The 12,551-nt window shown below is 40.1% G+C and overlaps 1 protein-coding gene across 3 annotated transcripts in view; it reads right to left on the bottom strand.

The window, feature by feature from the left end:
- Positions 1 to 3,439: 3,439 nt before the first annotated feature.
- PXDN (peroxidasin) overlaps positions 3,440 to 12,551 on the bottom strand; it is a 70,217-nt gene continuing 61,105 nt past the window's right edge. For 2 of the 3 annotated variants that reach the window (XM_082215395.1, XM_082215396.1), the window contains 4 exons: positions 9,949 to 10,066; positions 7,213 to 7,345; positions 5,699 to 5,812; positions 3,440 to 4,777 (listed from right to left, as the gene is read on the bottom strand). In XM_082215395.1, the coding sequence (XP_082071521.1) occupies positions 4,652 to 4,777; positions 5,699 to 5,812; positions 7,213 to 7,345; positions 9,949 to 10,066 (491 nt within the window). In that variant the 3' untranslated portion in view covers positions 3,440 to 4,651. The remainder of the gene's footprint in view (positions 4,778 to 5,698; positions 5,813 to 7,212; positions 7,346 to 9,948; positions 10,067 to 12,551) is intronic. The other variant, XR_014217577.1, reaches the window with a different exon arrangement.

Genomic DNA, 12,551 nt, shown 5'->3' with positions numbered 1-12,551 from the left:
ATGCTGAAATCTGTATAATTTTACATACTAATTTGGCAAATACTGATTAGATATCTGCTTTATTTAACAAGGGAAAAACAGAGGTATATTTGGTTAATGAATACATGGAAAATACTAAAGTGGCCGACACTACAATTGTATACAGAAGTAGGACCCATTGAATTTAATGGGGCTTACGCTCAGGTATGTGGTTATAAGCATTACAACAGTATGGTTATAAGCAGGTTTTTCCCCTCCCCTCTTTTAAAACAATACAGAATTGAAAATTAAGGGTGATCGGTAACATTAAAAAACTTCCTCTAGCCACCAATATGCTTGTTATCGTTCTAGCCCTTGTTTCGAAATCTGTCCAAGTTTGTAAGAATTTTAGATAGCAGCTTGGAAAGCACAGCTGGGATCTGGATTTTCAATAAAACAAAATATTTTCGTGCACTGAAAGACCTTAAGAATTAAACTCCAAATTTAAATATAACACATAAGAATAGGTATTTTGGTGTAATGGCACAAAGCCAAATATTTGTGTATGAAATTGCCTCACAGTACAAACCTGTGCATGTTTACTCAGAAGTAAGTCCCGCTGTGTTTCATGGAGTCTTCATAGACTGCAATCCAATCTCATCCCCGTTAGTTAGTGATTTAAGATAGAGTGCAGGGCTCTGTCCACTTATGTTGTGTGTATGTCCATTTGTAGCAGAGGTTGGTATGCTGCCACTAAGTCCTGAAACAGGGAATTTCAAAGCAAGGTGCCAGAAACTTTGAATCTTTGGGATCCAAAGCCCGCAGAACCCTCAGCAGCCTAGTTTTAAGCTCCTCAGCTATTCCAGCCTTGGCAGTGGAACAGCAAAAAAAATGTAAAAAAAAAAACAAAACCCAACCCCATCTTCAGCTTTCCATCCTGGCTGGTAGGGCTTTGGCTGTCAGGCTCCTATTGTCCCTGGTCTGGTTATGATTGCTCTGTAAGTGTGTTTAGGATTGCAATCATGATGCTGTATGCACTCCATTTTGCTTAACACCACCATATAGAGACACAGTTGCTGTCTCCATCAAACAGGTTTCTTGGCTAATTTGGCAATGCACAATATGATAGATAGCAAATGATTTATGCGAGGGAGCTGATGTACCAAAATATTATTAGACTGGCTTTATTTAATGCACTTCTGTGTTATCAAACAAAATTATTAAGCAAGTTGAAAAGGTTCTTGTATTTGCCCCCTTCCCTCTTTTTCGATATGGCACTGCTTTTTAAAGTCCCTGATCCTTAAATCCTAATGATTTAACTTAGCAATCAGTGACTTTGTTTTTAGCATTGGTTAGAAAAGATAGTGAGTGTGTCAGGACTTGAAGAACACTGCTATATTCCAGGGAATTAAGACTTGTTTTCTGGAAAAGCACCATTTAAGAAACCAAACATGTCTGTCAAATGAGGTATGAGAGTTTTCCTTCACTGTATGTAATAATACATGTTGGTTATAAAGAGGCAAAGTTGAAAATACAAAGGTAAACAATGGCAAGTTAATGTAGACGTACATTCGACAGTGCTTTTTTTTCTACCTCTTAACTGGGCACACAGATTCACAAAAAAGTAATCATTAACATGATTTTGACACAAAGACTATGGGGGCGGGGCGGGAAACAGGCACTATGCATTATGGGAAAAAACCCTTAAATGAAACCATATTTTTAAAATAAAGTTTGTAAAGGAACAGCTCATCTCTATTTGGTAGGCCTTCTGGCGGATGGGTTTTTCACAAATCACACCATAGTACAGCTTAGGAACAGATGTACAGGAGCAGGTTTTTTAGAACAATTCAGTAGGTAGGTGTCATTTAGTGCCCCTCACTAAGCTGTGCTTCACTATAATTTCTCCACCTCAGTTTAAATAGGCCTGCCCTTTTCTATCTGCACACCTTTGTTTTTACTTTCACATTCCATGACAATACCATGGAATACTATACTAGAAGATAGAAGAGGATGCGTACACTGTACCCTCGAGAAATAAGATGCTGGGGAACGATACACTTTTTAACAACCACACAAGGCAGCAGAAATAGGACTAATGAAGCTTTCACAGTCCTTGTACCTTGATTCCAAGATAATCCAAATTCACTGACAGGCAGCTATTAGTGGGGAACGGAGTCTCCCTGGGAAGACATGTGGCAGCTTCAGGCACAATGCAGGAGCTAAATCGAGAGTGAATCTGACATAGGTCTGATTCTTGGGGTGGGGGGAGGGGATGCCCATTCAGCTATGCTTTTTAAGAGCAAAATGACTCCAAAATTAGAGGGCATCATTTTAAAAACAAAAGGTTGCAGCATGGAGGGCTTCTGTTTACTGTTCCCAGTCAGTTAGACATGCCCCCCATGTCTCCCATTTTATTTCCTCTTGCACATGATTTTTCTACCACTGCAACAGGAATTCAGTATTCTATGGCAAGTCAGGATGCACAGACCCCATTGGTCAAGTCTTTGCCTCACATCCCAATTTCAGGGATTTCCCCTTAATATTAGTATACGTCTCCAAACCTTGGGAATCTCTCTCTCTCTCTCTCTCTCGTATATGTGTGTAGTGCCATTTTCACAATATAAGCTACAACATTTGCATCATAGCATCACAAATAGAGGGAATTATATCTGCTAGAGCTCACCAAAGTTCAGTCCTTGCATCCATTCAAGCAGCAGCAGGGGATATATGAAGTATTCCAGGGGAAAGCAATCATGAACAGGTGGAAATGCTACCACTGAGTAACTACAGTGGTGCCCTGCAAGACGGAAAACTCGCTAGATGAAAGGGTTTTCCGTTTTTTGAGCTGAAAACGTCTTGCAAGTTTGTTTCCTTATTCTTAACACCGTTAATACAGTTGCGACTTGACTTCAAGGAGCAACTCATAGAACGCGGTGTGGTAGCCTTTTTTGAGTTTTTTGGTGATTTTTGAAGCTTTTCCAAAACTTCTTTTAAACCTTTTTTTTGGGGGGGTTGGATTTTGGGTTGGGGTGTTTGGAATTCAAGGACTTGGTGTTGGGGAGGGGTTTGCAAGAATCTGGAAGCTTGTGTGTGTTTTTCATGCATTTTTATGATTTTCTGTGACCATTGGGCCATGTTGTGTGTTTTTTTTTAAAAAAAGTTTTCTGTCATGTTTAGAAACTTAATTTATTGTTCCTTCAATTTTTGAAATGCTCTTTACAGTATGTGTGACTTTAAAGAGCACTTAATAAACTCTTGTTGTACCAAATTTGGCTTTGTTTTGACTTTTTTTGACCATAGGAACACATTAATTGAATTTCAATGCATTCCTATGGGATTTCGTGCTTCGCAAGACGAAAAATTCGCCAGACGAAAAAACTCGAGGAACGAATTAATTTCGTCTTGCGAGGAACCACTGTACAGAGAATCTCTATATGCAGGGTTTGTTTGTTTTTCAGCTGGAACTCAAGTTCCAGCACCTCTCAGGTGGGTGCCATTGGCATTTTAAGAGAACAAGGGAGGCGTTCATGCTGAGTTCATGCCGGCACCTCTTTTTCTAGAAAAAATATCCCAGGCATTAAATGTTCCAGATGGGACGATGGTGCTTTTGGAAATCTGAGTTCTAGAATGTATTTCCCCACCCCTAGAAATTAAGCTCTGATAAGAGGATTTGCTATTACTGTACTGCTTCAGTGTCCTATGGTTTGCAGTGCTGGAGGGGTAGGGCATTTTATCCCATTTATTACATCAGATAATGAACCCTCTATGGTCCAATCCAAACAATATTTTCTCAAGGGCAAACACTGCAAATGAGGCCGGAAGTGTCCAGAAAAGTCAGGTCAGGTAAGTCCTATCTCAGGTTTAGCTCAATGTGCAGTAGTCAGAGCAGCCTCTTTTTTGTTATTGCTATTGTATTGCAGCAGTGCCTTTTCTTTCATGAGTACACAGACTTTTGAATTACGTTACACAGTGCAAGGCTGAACGCATATTTTATGCCTATGATTTCTAATCATCTCCTAGGTATTGAACAGAGATATAAAGAACGGCAACTGTGGACAGTGGATAGGACAGAATATTAATACTGCAAAGAGATGCGGGAGAAAACCACAGCAAAATTTGTGTTCTCCACCCTCATCCTCCTTTAGAATTGGCACTGCCACAGAATATTGAGTAAATACTGAGTGAATGCTGTAAAGACATGATGTGAGTAGCTAAATAAGTAGACTATGGGTCTCAGAAAGACAAACTAGCTCCATCAAGGTATTTGACAGAAGGCAAGCTAGACTATCAACACTGGGCCGCACAGTATTTTAAAAACAGAAGCTGTGGCCCTCTTCGTCCTAATAAATGGCTCCTGACTTCCTTTGGCCAGTGTATGGAGAAATAAAAGCCAGCCTAATAAGACTCAAAACCACTTGGCAAAGGAGTCTTTAAAAAGTAGCACCAAGTTTTCAGTTTGTTGAACCTGAGAAGATTGTCCTGTCCTGTCCTGTGTATTCCCTTTCAATACTTTTACACGGTGGTTTTTCAGTGGGCAAGCATGTAAAATAATACATTTCCTTACATTGTTACACCATCATTTGAATGCTGTCCTGCAAACGTCCTGTTGTGGTTTTATGCCTAATGTTACCTGTATTTTGCCATCAGCAGATATCCATATGACTTGTATTGTGACCATTGCAAAGCAGGCTTAGAGCTTATTTTCCTTGCTAACAGTTTGTTTTAAGCAGACAGGACAGCAAACTCCTTTAAGCTTCACAGGTGTTGCACAATCGTTCGGTGGACACGATTCCACGTAACAGGTTATCTGGCCAACCTGTGTTGGGAAAATTATAGCAACAGCTTAGCACACATCCTAATAAAGTGTTCAATAGCCAGTGACATTATTCAGCAAATATCCCCCCACAACTGGCATTATGCCATGAGCTACTAAGATCACTCATTTAATCAGTTTTCTACCACAGAACCCACATTTAATCTAATGGTTATTAATGTCAGCACTGTTTAAAGTTATTGTCCCTAACCCACACTTCAATGTATTAGACTCTCTTCAGTCCAATGGACATAGAGATAATAGGTAGATTATCCTGAAAAATCTTCAAGAGTTTGAATTGTATGAATTGTGTAATTTGAGTTAAATTGGAAGAAATTTCAGGAATCTTCTTCTGCACTGTTTATTCAGTAATCTGCATTACCAGATTTCACTAGTTTGGGGAAGGGGTAGGAAACAGAACTCCTCTAGGCCAAGCTCTACCCAAACCACACTAGCAAATTTCAACCATGCCTTTGGTTTCTGAAACATTAGCAGGCATTGCTAAAAACATTTTGCAGCTGTAAGAATTAAGGGCTGGCTCTTCAAAATAAAATAAAATAAAGCTGGGATTCTTAGGAAGCCAATTTCTGTGCCCATTTCCATACTGTTCTGGCAGTAGCTCCTTTGGTGAGAAGACAAGCCAGTAGACTGACTGAACAGAAGCTTGTCTTGCTGGCAGTGAAAACTGTTGAGGCCAAAACAGCAATCAGAGTTCCAGCTGTATTCATTATTCACTCCTGCATGCACAAATCACTTCTTCGGTTTGCAAGTGCAAAAACTGCAATGGCAATTACCTTTGTTTACAATGTATAATGTTGGAACCCTATTCATGCTTGCTTGGGAATACGCCCCACTGAACACATGTCTAGGTAAGCATGGAGACGCCATATTAAAACCATGAAAATGAATAATCTGATTACTCACTTTGCATTCGCACGTGGTGCACGGGTCTTTTTTCCAGGTTTCGTTACTGGAATAAGATTTACCCTTTTCGTCAGTGCATTCAGTTCTACTGAGCCGTGATTCAAGTTTCTTTATCTGAAGAAAGGCAGGAAATCCTTGTTTAGCTATCTGTATACTAAAAGCGTTCCCATTACCTTTTGTAACCAAGCCAGTAAAACCACAGAAACACAGCCTTTCTCTTAAGTACTCAAATTGTATCTAGTTTGTTTTACTGAGAGATGCAATCCAATAGGGTTCCTGGCTGGTTGTGGAGGCTGAAGGTCTGGCATTTAATGTCACATTTCATTTGACTGTCAAAAAGCTCTGCTACTGGAGGGAATGGGGTCAAGCAGACGTTACAGTCTGGTAGTTTCCAAAGTGGGTATTTCTGGTCTGTGATCGTAATAAATCAATTCATTCATTCAAAGTGGGTGGTACTGCCCCCTGGAGGGCAGTGGGGTTACCTAAGGGGGGGCGGGCTCTAAGAGGTGTAAATGACTATGATACTTTGAAAACCTGGTATTACTACATCAAGTTCATCAATTTTGTTGAATTTTTTTGAACTATATTGGATTTTGGATAAATGTGCAATTAATTGCTACTGTTTTGAATTTTGCTGTGTTATCATATGCAAAAGGCCATTCTGAACAATGCTTTTTATAGGGTAGGGGGCACTGGGGGGATGAGGTTATGGAAGCAAGCAGGTGATGGCCTGAAAAGGTTTGGGAACCACTCTTCTAGGCCCAATATTTGCTGCTTGTTGATGGCATGTATTCACACATGAAAGGGCATATGTGTGTAATCGAGGATGTCCTACTCACTTCAAGAGATGGAAGCCAAGAGATGGATTTGAGATGTCCAGTGTTGAGCACAATGAAGTTACATATTTATTGTATGTATATCCAGCCTTCATTATGAGGAGCTCAAAGCAACATTCATAGTTCTCCGCCACAATAGCCCTGTATCTCTCTCTGTATTTGCACTTCCCTGTATCTCAACTACAAGTGCTAGTCTTAATGCACAAGTATTCTCTCTCTCTCTCTCTCTCTCTCTCTCTCTCTCTCTCACACACACACACACACACACATAACTGGATCTTAAAAATGCTTCCACTGCCACAAGGATTCCTTCAATGAGTGGAAGGGCCTTTAATTCAGTGTGTGTGTGTGGGGGGGGGGACTGTGCTTCTTTTACCAGTTCCTTTCACCACTCTTGTGCCACCTTCTATGCCATTCCAGAGGGTCAACCAGACCACCAGTAAATTGTTTTTCCTGTGTGCAACTCCCAACCCATTCCGCAGTGGGTGCCAATAGCATATTTTCAACCCATTACATGCGCTCTTTCATACAATGAGCAGGGTGCTTAAGACAGTGACTCTCCCCCCACTTACCTGGGTGTAAGCCCCACTGGACTCATGAGACTTACTTCTGACATGTATGGGATTATACTGCTGAAACACTTTCTAATATTATCTGAAGAACCTTTTTTATGTTCACCTGTTTTCTGAGGTCTGTGATAGTTTTTTGCATGTCACCAACAAATTCTTTGAAGTCATTCATGACAGGTGCTTTCTTGCGCTCGTCAAAGGATGAGATGGTGAGGTTAGAAAATTTATTCTCCCTTGCAGAACTGCAACGACAAAAAGTTAACCAGTATATTAAGCCGGAGGGGCAACCCATTTCTTTTTTGAAACGCAGACGTTCTATAAAGAAGGTTAGTTTATGAGTATGCTTATGCTGTACAAATTAGGCTTAGGCATTTCAATCCCTTGCAGACACACAATGGAGGATCTAGCAATGGCAGAAAAGAATTCGGAACTTTCCACAACGGTTATGATTTCCAATGGTGACCCTTTGGTGCTGAATGAGATGCAGAGTTGATATAGTCATTAAAAGTTCTTAGACTCCACATAGTGAAGACCAGATGGCAACTGCTTTCTCCTCAAGATGTTTTTGAAATAGGTGTTGCTGCTGTAACAGAATTCCTTCACGATGTGAAACTTGGCATAAACTTTACCGCATGCAGGAAAAAAAGAGTATGCTGATTGGCAGGTGTTCCCTTTATTGAGCTTTACATTCTGCAGACTTAAAATAAATGCCAGTAATACATTCCAAAAAAATCAGAAGGCTAGCAGTCGTCCCCCCTCTAATAAAGTGCTTTAATCCTCTCTCCTCCCCATGTTACTTGAGATAAGGATGAGAAAGCCAGCCAAGATCAGGAAAGAGAATGCAGATTTAAAAGTCTACAGCTACAAGTGAACACATGCATTATTATTCTCCAGTGTATAAAATGTGACCTACGTAGCAGAATTTCTATTTCCTCTTCCAACAGAATCTCGGTTTTACTTATAAAGAAAACTTAAGCAACACTTAATGAAAGCAGGAGAGATTGGCGCTGAAGGGAAAAACAGCTCAGTGTAGGATGAAGTCCTAACATCCCCATTGTACTTGAATGCTAAAAACTGACCCCTTTGTATTGTAGGAGGATTGGAGAAGAAGAGCATAGGCTTGAAACAACCTGAAAAGGTTGAGCAAAGAGACATCGTTTCAGCCATTACTCACTACATCTTTACACTTCACCATGAAAAGATGTTACTCTGCAGATGCATATTTGCTTCAAAGGTAATAATCAATACAACGAAGAACTTGATCTCTTTCCATCTCTTTGCAGCTGATGGAAGTATATAAAACGGTAGCATTTAAAAGGCAAAAACCAGGGTTGTGTTTTTTTTGGTGCATTCTTGGTCTTCCCTGCTTTTTAAATAAAATTGTCAATTATTTAATAGTATTTTTATCACATGTTAAGAAGTGCATCATATTAATTTTAACCCTTGTTTATTGTTGTTTCATAGTGCTGAAACATGCACAGCCCCCCCTTTTTATTACCTTTGCATTTTTTTAAAAAAATGCCTCTCACTGGAAATGAGCATATGTTAAAAGACTGACTCGTAAACAAATGGAAGATTAAAGACTTGGTGATTGTCTTGGATCAGGGTTTTTAAATGATAAAATATGAAACTCTAACAAACATTCGTACTGGCTAATTTCCAAGCATGGTATCCCATTACAGGTTTTGCAAGCTACAGACTATTTTACAAATCTGAGACTGTTGCAGTGTGTACTACACACATTTTTAAGCATCTCTCCCACCTACCATGCAACCATAGCCAAAATGACAAGAACCATACACTTCAACTTCCTAAGATATTTACATCATGCTCACATCCTCCTGCTCAGGGAAAAAAACCAGGAGGAGAGAAGGAAAGGCCAAAATGTAATTTAGGTGTGTTGTTGATGCAGCTCATAAATTACTTTGCCTATGCACTGAAGGCATGATGTCATAGTCCTAGGAAGGCCCATCTATCATCCTAGGTGGAAAAAGTACACTTGGATTAGCAAAGCTGTTCAGGATATTTATGATTAAAAGCCCTGTACATTAGTAGGACATACAAGATTCTTAAAAAAATAAATGTTATTTGCTTTAGAACTGGGATTGTATTAATTAAAGAATCCAATAACCCTGTTCCTAACATGATATTCTGACATGTTTGTTGCTCCCCATTACTCAGGCTTCCCCAGTTATCTCCCTCGTAAGATGCTATGGATAACTAGAGGCGAGTGTCATCAGCATACTGACGACATCTCACTCCACAACGTCTAATGACCACTCCTAATGGCTTCTTGTAGATATTAAACAGCACTGGAGATAACACACCTTTGTTGTATGATTCACAATCCACTTGGTCTTATCAAAATGATTTTGAATGGTAGTCTGGCACTCAATGCATCAATCTCTGGAAGGATAGCAACCCATAAAAAAATACAACAGCGCAAAAAATGACCGCATTTTGGATCACACAAGGTAGCCAACCTTGCAATCTGAATAATCATGTATTTGCACCGAATTATTTTTCCTATGTAAGATAAAACAAGTCTGGGATTCTGAATGATTGCTTGTGATGCATTTGCCAAGAAAGAGGTCTTTCTAAAGCTATTTAATTATAAAGCACTAGAAATAAAAGGAATGCAACTTTTGGAAACGAGCAAGACATACGACCTCCTAGCTGATAAGATACGGCCACATTCCTAAAATTCATGTGCTGAAGGACAAAAGTAAATAAAGACTTGCAGCTGAAAGTTTGGGAGGTGTCCAAAGACTTCTGTGCCTCAGTAATAACATGCATGTTTCAATATTGTCATTTTTATAAATAAATAAATAAATCCATTCTTTACCTTGTTTTTGACATTTTCATGTGCTTTGATGGCTTGTCTTCACGGAAACTGAAATCAAGGGAACGTCTTCCTCGAAAGTGGTAAGAGAATGCATTGAATTGTCCTCTAGTTCTACAGTCTGAAATTGAACAGAATGTTATGGGGTTTATGAACAAGTTTTTGGATTTTAAAGACATGTATTGCACCCAGGGACGCGGGTGGCGCTGTAGGTTAAACCACAGAACCTAGGGCTTGCCGATCAGAAGGTCAGCAGTTCAAATCCCCGCGACAGGGTGAGCTCCCATTATTGGGTCCCTGTTCCTGCCAACCTAGCAGTTCAAAAGCATGTCAAAGTGCAAGTAGATAAATAGGTACCGCTCTGGCGGGAAGGTAAAAGGCGTTTCCGTGTGCTGCTCTGGTTCACCAGAAGCGGCTTAGTCATGCTGGCCACATGACCTGGAAGCTGTACGCCAGCTCCCTCGGCCAATAAAGCGAGATGAGCGCCACAACCCCAGAGTCAGCGACGACTGGACCTAATGGTCAGGGGTCCCTTTACCTTTACATTATTGCGCCCAATAAATTGTAAGTGGCTTTTTAATTTTCTGACTTGGAAAACTGTATGGAAAAGCTCAAAATAATCTCTTCCCTAAAATCTTTTAGTGAAATATCAAGTACCTCTGTGAGAGACATACACAGAGAAACTTCACTCACAATGAAATTAAACATCTACAGGAAATTCGATTATACATTGGAGGCCGAGGAAGGCAGCTGTTTGCAGGTGCTATATACTTTACCCCTTAAGAGATGGGAAGACAGGGGTGGTGAATATTATGGGAACTCACAGCTGTGCACTAGGGTTGTGGAAAGCTTTCCTACAGTAGATTTGCTGGCTGAGAGTGGAAGAGAATGTTAGTAATGTGCTATTTACTGCTGAGAGAGGAGGTTTGTTCATCAAAGTTCTCTGTCTGAAAGATTTGAACAGATTCCTTTTTCAGGGGGCATCACTATGCAGATCTGTGGTTTGAGAGGGTTGGCTTATGTTGATGCTTTAAGATGTGCGTTTCAGGAAAGCTCAAAAGGGCAAGAAAGCTGTCAAGGGTATTGGAAGAAAAGGAAGATGAAATATTAATCACTTTTGAGAGAGACACACATGGAGAGAAACTACTTTGCTTACCAGATTAAAACAGTAATTCTGTGGCGGCAATGGTTTGTCAAACAAGTATCTGGGTTTTGTTATTATGCAGAGGAAGAGCTACTTTGTTTTTCTTTTTATTACACTGCTTTACTACTTGTTAAACGTTCCAGGAAGAGATACATTTCAGTAACAAATATAATTTAAAATCTATCCTGGAAAAGTATTTAGGAGCAAGGAAAACAGGAAGGATAATGAAAACAGATACATTCTATAATGTAGTGTTGCAATAATAAAGACTCAATAAAAAGGCCAGCTTTTTATAGTATACACTTTGGCCAAACTGTCAAATTTTGATTGACAAGTGCTTGTTTGCAGAATAGGAGCAATGTTTCTCATTTCAATATATAGAGGAACAAAATGTCTGTAAGTGTAATAGCCTCTTTCTTGCTTTGTCTCAAAATAGTGAAAACTTCCATTAGCTGCTGAGGAAGAAAGGGGTGCAATGGGAACAAATTTGGAATTGGGAGAGCCTGAAATATAAATACCCACAGTTTGAAGATCCTCACCCACGGTTTGAAGATCCTCACTCCCTTTAGAGTAGGGCCAAGGCCCCTCCAAATTCAGCTGCAGCTCAAAGTGGGCCTCTGCTAGTGTGTCACCCTTGCCAGTTCTTCCTACAATTATGTGTACTGGAGCTCTATATAAGCAGGCTGACTGAACCCTTCAGCTCAGTTCTGTTCTGGCCTCTGAAGAAACAAGAGCTGTTTGAAGAATCACTGTGTCGTCTGATATGTTCACCCACAACTTAACAACCTGTGGTGAAGGTTCATTAGAGATAATGTAGACACTGGTGACCTCTTCTTGATGGAAAATGGAGGTCCTGATCATGTTGAGGACTGTTATTCCATTGGGGCTCATGGGATTTACATTTCTTTCTGCCTCTAAAAGTGAAGGGGTTGGGGCAGGAGGAGACTACAAACTTCATGCACGCCAACTAAATTCCAGTGCAGAAGAGACAATGAGTCCTGTCTTGTTCCTAGTGAGCTTTCACAACTGCCACTTCCTCTCCTTCCCAACTGCTGTTATTGTTTTGTCTGGGAAGGGGCCAGGGGGAATTGACCAGGATGACTGTCTAAGAGATAAGGATAAACTTTACTGTAAACAGTGCTAGCTATAGACTTCTCTTGAGGAGAGCAGATGAGGTTCAGGCAAAGTGAGCCAATGCATACTCACATGCTACAGTCCGAACTGAACATATATTAAGCATAATGAATACGACGTCAAGGTTTTGCCAGATATGAGCCACTAAAGCACAGTGCTTATTAAATACTTGTATATCACATGGATACTCCATCTTTCTTCAAATGTCCTTATTGGGGAAGGAGGGCATGCATGGGTGTTTAATTTTTCATCCTTTCTCACCAGCCTTTTAAGATTGGGTTAGAATGGTCATTCCAGGGGAGAATGCTCACTTTTCAAAGATCTCCCG

Source organism: Podarcis vaucheri (genome assembly GCF_965113315.1).
Source record: "Podarcis vaucheri genome assembly, chromosome: 3".
NCBI lineage: Eukaryota > Metazoa > Chordata > Lepidosauria > Squamata > Lacertidae > Podarcis > Podarcis vaucheri.
This window is presented reverse-complemented; position numbering and strand designations above follow the sequence as displayed.